Source organism: Helianthus annuus, chromosome 4 (assembly GCF_002127325.2).
Source record: "Helianthus annuus cultivar XRQ/B chromosome 4, HanXRQr2.0-SUNRISE, whole genome shotgun sequence".
NCBI lineage: Eukaryota > Viridiplantae > Streptophyta > Magnoliopsida > Asterales > Asteraceae > Helianthus > Helianthus annuus.
The window spans coordinates 144896673-144905407 of record NC_035436.2 but is presented as its reverse complement, the minus strand read 5'-3'; the positions used below and the strand labels follow the sequence as shown (position 1 = coordinate 144905407).

The 8735-nt window shown below is 32.6% G+C and overlaps 1 protein-coding gene across 1 annotated transcript; it reads right to left on the bottom strand.

Moving 5' to 3' along the window:
• Positions 1-797: 797 nt before the first annotated feature.
• LOC110936750 (desumoylating isopeptidase 1) lies at positions 798-4069 on the bottom strand. The gene is made up of 4 exons (XM_022179165.2): positions 4061-4069; positions 2689-2786; positions 1432-1748; positions 798-1314 (listed from the first exon to the last, which is right to left on the bottom strand). Exons 1-4 carry the CDS (start codon positions 4067-4069, stop codon positions 1028-1030), a joined length of 711 nt encoding a protein of 236 aa, XP_022034857.1. The 3' UTR covers positions 798-1027.
• Between the last annotated feature and the right edge of the window lie 4666 nt (positions 4070-8735).

Sequence of the window (8735 nt, the reverse complement as noted above, 5' to 3'; positions counted from 1 at the left end):
GATTTATAGGCACCCTGTTTAAGAAGTGCATTAATTTCTGTTGATCAGCTAAAGGTCACAATTTATTTCTCATATGTGAAGTATCAACTGATAACAACAAAATTATGCAGTGGTAGTATATGAGCACTTGGTGAAATGATTGTACAGGTTAACTGCATGTGCATCAATGGCCGATCTATGTTGGACTTGGTCAGTATGTTCGGTGGTGAGGTCAGGTGTTCCAAGTACACAACTTCTATAATGTCGCGTCAATGTATATTGGTACCGATGAAATACTTCTGGTCATTAGAGATGGTATGTGCATTGAGTAGCAGGGTAGTTGTTGTTTCAGATGCTAAACAGTACGGACAGTATGTGGCCCATGTGCTAGGCATCTGACGTTAAGTGGTTCAAACGATGGTATGGGCGTAAAGTGATCAAGGCTTTGGGCAATTGCCAAGGAAAGAGCAACTCTAAACTGTGGCGTGCTTGACCAAGGCTGAGGGGACTAAATGTTTTACCATGATCTTTCTATCAATGTTAACATTAGCAACTAGACGTGCTATATGCTCACTAATAACATCATCTAGTTTATGAGTAAGAAACAAGTGATCACGTATTATTACATTAATAACGGTAAACCAGTTTATTTATATACCTTATAATGCAATTAATAATACATGTAATAATAGATTTAACATTAATTAAAATGCTCAAAAGTTTCAAACTTCTGTACAGAAAGGAAATATTCAAATTCTATGGTTCCTTTTAACATACAGTAAATGACAAACAAATACTTAAAAGGGTTGGCTAAACGTACCTCATTCTTGAAAGTTGAAATTTCATTCTGACCTCTCCTGAAAACATCAAATCAATGTTTTTTTTGGTCTTACCAATGTTTTTTTTTTGTCTTTTAGTTTAAAAAGTGGGAATGTAATGATTTGAAGGGGGTCACGACAAGTAAAATTCAAGAAAGGGGTACGTTTAACACAACCCATATTTAAAATGTTGTTTTCTTCAAAAGATAGAAGCAACCAAGTACGACGCTTTAGGTGGTATTTGAAAAATCGTATCTTTGCATGACGTTCTTGATTGCAAGTGTTGCAGCCTCACTCGGTCCGATAGTTCCCTCCGCCCTAATCGCAGCAAATTCCTTGGCAATCTCTTCTTGCACGACGCTTCTAGTGTTTCCTTGAGGATCAACCACCGGTTGTAGCGTCTTTGACTCTGGTGGCTGGCCTTTGCTGCATGATGACCCTGTTGGTGCTAGGAACTGAAGAACTTGTGGGACGCCACCTTCCCTCAATGTACCCTCCAGATTATTTATCAGTGGCACTGCGCGCAAAACACAAATATTTCAACTTATTTAAAAACATATAAGTTTGAAACACATGTTCTGCCCTTGCCCACACTAAGCTCCGCCCATGACTACAAGCCAGCGTTATAACTTACTCATAAAAGGGGCGAGTGGGCTGTTGGCGACTTCATTAGGGAGGTTGAGGATGTACTCCGGGATGGTGGTTCCCACTAGAAACTGCACAACTTCATTGCTAAAGTGATTGCAGTTGTGCTTCATTATATTATATGTTTCTTGTGTATAGCGCGGACTTATCTTCTTTAGATATGATTCGAACTCGTCCTTTTGAACTTTGGTGACACCAAGATCAATCACTTCAAGTGGAGTCCCATACGGCGCCGTTCCAACAGGAGTCAGTTGTACACCACCACCAAAATAGTATTCATTACCATATACAACTACACCAGTGTGCCTGTGTTGTCAAGAATAAAAGGAACATATCATGTCAGATTCTTCATTTTTGAATGTATACTAGATTTATGTCATAAGCCGCACATTGCGGTGACAACGCCTTAGTTGATTATAGTTGGCGACACGTTATGTAATGCGTTAACCATATGAAACCCCGTGTTTCGACCTATCCGATCTAACTCAGCATAACCTATATAAGCATCGCAGTTACAGTGTACGATGATGACGTTAACGTGTCGTGTCCGCACGTCACATTATGTCTTTTTGACTTTGTTACACACATTATTTTTGTGACGTTAACGTCATGGATAAAAAAGAGTATGTCTCGGTCATTGCGGTGTAAAGTTGTAAAAGTAATTTAAACAGCGGTGTAAAGTCGTAAAAGTAATTTAGACATTAACGTATTAGGCATAGATAAAAAAATATAATAATGTGTCGCACATTCCGGTGTAAAGTCGTAAAAGGAATTTAAGTAAAACAAGGTGACAAGTTATTAAGTAGAAAAGGTTGGCGGGTCAAAGTTGTCAATTACCAAAAGTTAGAAGTGAATATGTAACATACTTAAAGATGAGGGTTAATAGTGTTTCATGTCCAAAGTTTGAGAGTGTGACGTGAGAAAACCAAAAGTTTTAAAATAAAGTAGAAGTCTAGGGTTAGAAGAATTGTAGGTGGAAAACCCCACCGACCTTTCATTTTAAGACTAGACTATATAGAATTTGACATTGTCTTCCCATTGATTAAAAAAAAATCAAATTTAAGTGGTTGGAGAAGTAGCACTTGTTCGTATAGCTGACAAGATTCTGTATTGTTAGTGAGAGAGAAATAAATGTGTTTTTCTAGTTAGATAATTGTCTTATGTATCACATTTAAAGCAATATGTATAGATGTTTATAAACATCTTGCGGTTTGATTATGTAATGAACAATGTCGTATATATATACCATACTCCTTCAATAGGCTTCCCGCGAAAGGAACTTGAGATCTGCCGAGCTAGCCCTTGGCTTAAATCATACACATGTAAGCTCACCTTTTGGCCTTCCTATGAACGGAATTCAAAAGTGGCTATATTAATTACATTCCAAATAGACAGGATAAATAACATGTTAAAACGGACCGTGTTGAATCCACACAAACCTCTTTTGGTCCATTTCTCTAAATAGTTACATGTTAGGTATGATTACAAACAAAATATATCATCTTTAGGGGCGGATCCAGGGGTGTTTTGGGGGTTCCCAGGAACCCCCTCGGTTTGGAAAAATTGAAAAAAATTAGTGGAAACCTTGTATGATTTGGGAAAAATTAGTGAGAATTTACCAAAAGGAACCTGGTGAAAAAAATTACTGGATCCGCCACTGATCATCTTTATATTATAATATTACTTAGGGGTGTTCATCGAATCAAATATCGAATTTTCGAATTATTCGAATCGAATTGTTCGAATAATTTTTATTTTTCCTTGAATTTATATTCGATTCGAATTCGATTAAAACCTACCGAATTCGATTCGAATTCGTATTCGAATAAAAAACCCAATTCGTATTCGATTCGTATTCTATTAAAAATTCGAATTCGAATAAATTCGATTTAATTCAGATTCTTTAAAAATATGTAAAAAAACTTTCAAAATGAAACATAAATTTTAAAGCAGCCATAAAGTACGATATCACATTAAAAAGTTCCAAATAAAATACCACAAGTCTAAAATTCAAAACGAGAAGTCGGGAATAACGACTCCACATTACAAGTTAATATTTTTACGCTTAGAAATCTATTCATAGATTTGCTACTTAGGCTTTAGTTATGGGCCATGTAGTGGGCTTGGTAATGGGTAATTTTGATACTTGGAAAAATTGAAAATAATTTATAGTATAGGCTAATAAAAGTTATATATGTATTATATATAAAAATAATAAATAAAAATGTATAATTTTTATTCGAATTTCGAATCGAATCGAATTTGAAATTATAAATTCGTATCCGATTCGTATTCGATTTACTTGACTCGAATTGAATCGAATTCGAATTCTTATAATCGAAACGAATTCTTGATAATCGAATTGAATTTAAACGAATTTCGAATTTTTCGAATTCAAAACGAATTATGCACACCCCTAATATTACTTTTCTAAAAGGCAATTTTATTTGTGGTATATCGTATATCACTACACATTCGCAAACTTTCAGCCAGTCCGACCCATTTGAACCCGTTTCTTTTTATACTCATCGTTGATATAGATAAGAAGTTCGACGGTTTGTTACATACGAACAAATTAACGATAACACAAAAATTGAAAGAACTTTAACCCCTCGTACCTGGGCCATTTCGCAACAAATTAATATAAGCTAAAGTTTGAGGTGCTATGATGCCTTAATTGTCTTTGATATCTCGAGTAATCTGAACAACAATAAATTACGTTGAAACAAAACCGAATAACGCGAAGAAGATAAAAAAAAAAATTGGATATGAAGCTATATAGAAAGAATTTAAAAAAGGTTTTGAATATACAGAAATCATAATATGATTTTCTGGCAAGTATATTTGGAACATAACAAATACCATGAATCTATGTCTTGGCATAAGAAGACAAATAGATTGCATTTAGATTATGAAAACAAATAACTAAATACTGACATAAACAACCAAAACATACACAATGTCTTGCATTTCAAAGACAAAACAACAACAATCTTACATATTCCGCATTAAAGAGAATTGAAGGGTAGATAGAAAACAAAATTTTGTTTCAAACATGTATGATTTATATTTTGGGAGAAGATGAAGGAATTATGATCGAGTGGATCTCTTTGCTTGTTAATGATATTCTAAAATCTATGGACGTAGGGTTAAATGTGGCCTCTTGTTTCTCTTAGCTCGTTGATTATGTGAATATGAGGTAATTAAATTTAGATGCACATGTGTATAGATATACTACTCGGATGCCTGCGTGATGCGGCTGGAGCGACACATTGCATTGCGATACACGTTTTAGGTAGTTTTCTTATACATATGATGTTTATTGTAGAATCATTCTGATAGACATACATCAAAAGCGAAGTAATCGGGTAATCCATTTCATTGTGTTGTGCATGGTTCGGTCGGTTCGGTTATTATCCTCAATCGAATCCGAAACCAAAGTCATCGGTTAGTCTATTTTATTAACCAATCGGTTTTGGGTTAATCACTTCGGTTTATTCGGTTAGATTGACGGTTTTTGGTTTGGTTCATTTAATTACAATTAAAAGCAAAAACCAAACTTGAGTTAAAACTTTTGCTTAGAAATATATGAAACTGAGGTATAAATACATATGAAATGAAAGTATAAATATATGAAATGGAGATATAAAATATCGAATATTAACCAATCGGTTCGGTACATGAAATTTAGGTATAAATACATGACATGGGTGTATAGGTACATGAAATGGAGGTATAAATACATAAAATAGGGGTATAAATATGAAATACATGAACTAAAGGTATAAAAGCTAGAAATATATGAAATATGAATGGTTCGGTTCAGTAATTTTGGTTAAATGAGAGTACAAAAAAAAAAAAAAACAGATAACCGTTTTTGCTTAATTCGGGTTTCGGTTAACCAGTTTTCAGTTAATTCAGTTTTTGGTTGATTTTGGTTTGGTTTGGGTTAATGATTTAGTTATTACTCACCCTCAGACACTGATAATCACGTAACATATCAATTTTTTAATTAAGAAAACTATAGCAATACTATACTTAAAGTAAAGAGAACAAAATACTTGTTTATATGATGTGATTTAAAAAAATATTAATGTACCAAAAAGTTATGATCGTTTAAAAATTGTGGGTGGGGAGAGTTAGTTTTTTATAAGGGGATAAATTGTAACTACAAACTAATTATCTATAATTTTGTTAAAGATGAGTATTTAAAGTGTAATCTAGTTGAGATGATTAAATTGACGGTATTTAATCACTTAATATTCTGTAGCTATTAAACATTTTAGGATAATAATTAAGTACGTTAGGAAATAGAAAAAATGTTCAATTTTAAGAAAAATATCAATATCAATATTATACCTATAAAAATATCAACATTATGGGATATTCGGATAGTTCTTTACGCAGTATGTTAATATCAATATCAATATTATACACATATTAGAAATAGAAAAGGGTTCAATTTTATGGTATAATTTTTATAAAGTTAGTGAAATATATAGATGTTAATTGAGTTTTTCTTTTTAAGTCAAACACAAGAGACAAAATACATGTTTTACTCGTTTCATTTATGTAATAGTTTAAACTAGAATTACGACCCGCCGCAATGCGACGGGAATTCTTTAGTTATAACTAAATCGATTTAGGATAAGCACGTTATGTTGAACCCGTCAAACGGGAAAAAAGTAGATGATGTAAAAATGTTCACCCACACACGCACATTGCATCTTGTTAACTCGCAAAATTTAGAACGAAACGTAAAAATGCTAAACCAAAGACACACGGTGCGATGTGTTAAGTCACAAAATTTAGAACGAAGCATATAGCGAAAAATTTTGGGAAAATGAAAACTATAAAGGACCAAAGTTGAAAGTAAAAAAAGTTGTGAGGATAGATTGCAAAAGATAAAAAGTTTTATGTTAAAAGTAAAAAAAAAACAAATAGTTTTGGGTTAAAAGTAATTTATGAAATACTTTTGGGTGAAAAGTAAAAAAACCAATTTTTTTTAAAAAACCTCCAAAGCCAAGGTTACAACAACCATATGTATAATCATTTTTTCTTTGAAAAACCTCCAAAGTCAAGATTACAACACATAAGTAAAAAAAAATCAAATTGGTTAAATCGCAAAAGATGGAAACTTTTGAATTAGAAGTAAAAAATCAAATTAATCAAAGAGGTTAACTTACCAAAAATTAAAATTTTAAAGTTAAATTGTCAAAGATTAAAACTTTAGTGTTAAAATGGAAACAAAGATTAAAAATTTTAAACTTAAATTGTTAAATATTAAAACTTTAGGGTAAATTGTCAAAGATTAAAACTTTAGGGTTAAAAGAAAACAAAAATTAGAAGTTTAAACTTAAATTGTCAAACATTAAAACTTTTGGGTTAAAAAGAAAATTTTCCATTTTTTTTTTGAAAAACTCCCAAAACATAACTTACAACATATACATGCACATATAACTTGCTTCTTTATATAGTATTTAATATGTGTAATAGGGGTTGAGATCTTGTACAAACAGTGCTAACTGTAAGAACCGTAAGAACAGATCTAAACCATTTATAGTTTAAATCAAGGGTTGAGGTTAATTATAAATAAAACCCTTAAAATTAAAAGTTAGTACTAACAAGTTAGGGGTAATTTCGTAAAATTGCTAGTCATTTGACCATTTTCAATTAAATACAAATTCCACCAAGGTTTTTTAAACTAAAATAACTTTTATATACTTCATTATTTTTTTTTTAAAAATATACCATAAAATCAAGTGTTTTTTTATCTTTAATATGAGTACCATATTGCTATACTTTTTTTATATTTATAAAAGTAACTTTTATAAAAGTTACCAAAAGTTGTTTTATAATTGTGCTGATAATGTGCTGATTATGTGTTAATTACAATATAATACAAACAAACACCAAAAGTAGATATAATCAGCACATCAGATGTGCTGATAATGGAGAACGATTGAGGATGTTGTGCTAATGCCGTTTATGTTGATAATTGAGAACGGTTGAGGATGTTATGCTGATAATGGAGAACGATTAAGTATGTTATGCTAATTATATAGTGTTGTGCTGATTATATTTTTTGTGGTGGTTCCTACAGGTTGGTTCGATAATGGAGAGTTACTAGATCATGGATATGTTAAAAAATTCAAACTTTGATTTGAATTAAACTTACATGGATTTAGGGATGTTTTAATAATTATTTTTAATTAGTTATAAATAAATATGGTCAAAAGGTCTAAATTACCCCTAAACTAATTTTTTATTGAGGAATACTTGTCAATTATGTGTTGGTTCTTACGGTTTTTATAAACATAAGTGTTTGTATTTGATCCCATTCCTGTGTAATAGTTTAACTAAAATGTAGAAGTTCATATCAAGTGAATGACACACCAAAGAGTGGGGTTCTAACTAACTACGCTCTCTAAAATCGTGTAGTGGTTTGACTATAATTAAATAAAGAAAAAAAAATAAAAATGAAGTGGTTGATCGTAGTTTTTTCTTTTGGGAAAATTACAAGTTTTGTTCTTTATCTTTATACCACTTTTCAGATGGTATTCTTTTTAACGAATGTTGACAGACGGTGTCCTTTACTAGATATTTTGTTGCAAGTTTAGTCCTTGACACCCAACCCAGTTAAAAAACCCTGTTAATTGTTGACATGCGGTGTCCTTTACTAGGTATTTTGTTGCAAGTTTAGTCCTTTACCTATGTATTTTGTTGCAAGTTTAGTCTTTTACACCCAACAATTAATAGGGGTTTTTAACTGGGTTGGGTGTAAAGGACTAAACTTGCAACAAAATACCTAGTAAAGGACACCGCCTCAACATTCGTTAAAAAGGACACCGCCTGAAAAGTGGTATAAAGATAAATGACAAAACTTGTAATTTTTCCTTTTTTTTTGAACGGTAACTTTCTTTTTGAGTGACCCAATGTCATATCGTCTAAACGGCGGCCCTAGCCAAGATCTGTCCAGATTACGTTGTCTTAACCGGACCCGCGCTGGGTTGGTCAGACTTGGTTACGGCGCTCCCTCGGGAACTGTAATGCCTCCACACGAGATGCCTCACTGAAGTAACAGCTGGATGAAAATCGGGGTGCGGCTCAGAATCAAACCCCCCTCGGTGGGTTTGTCACCATCATTGCCCAATATCCACCCCAATATGACATAAGTGGAAATTGAACTTGAGTATCCATTGGAAAACTCAAGTCCCCTACCACTAGGCCATAGATGAGGGATGGTTGATTGTAGTTGGTGAACCGCATCTCTCATTCCCTCTTCACGCACGT

Bases quoted from the DNA above. Each gene is read 5' to 3' on its own strand.
- LOC110936750 (XM_022179165.2), bottom strand. The intron at 1,749-2,688 runs GTATATATATAC...TTGACAACACAG, and splicing joins AAGCCTATTGAAGGAGTATG to GCACACTGGTGTAGTTGTAT. The intron at 1,315-1,431 runs GTAAGTTATAAC...TTTTGCGCGCAG, and splicing joins CCCACTCGCCCCTTTTATGA to TGCCACTGATAAATAATCTG.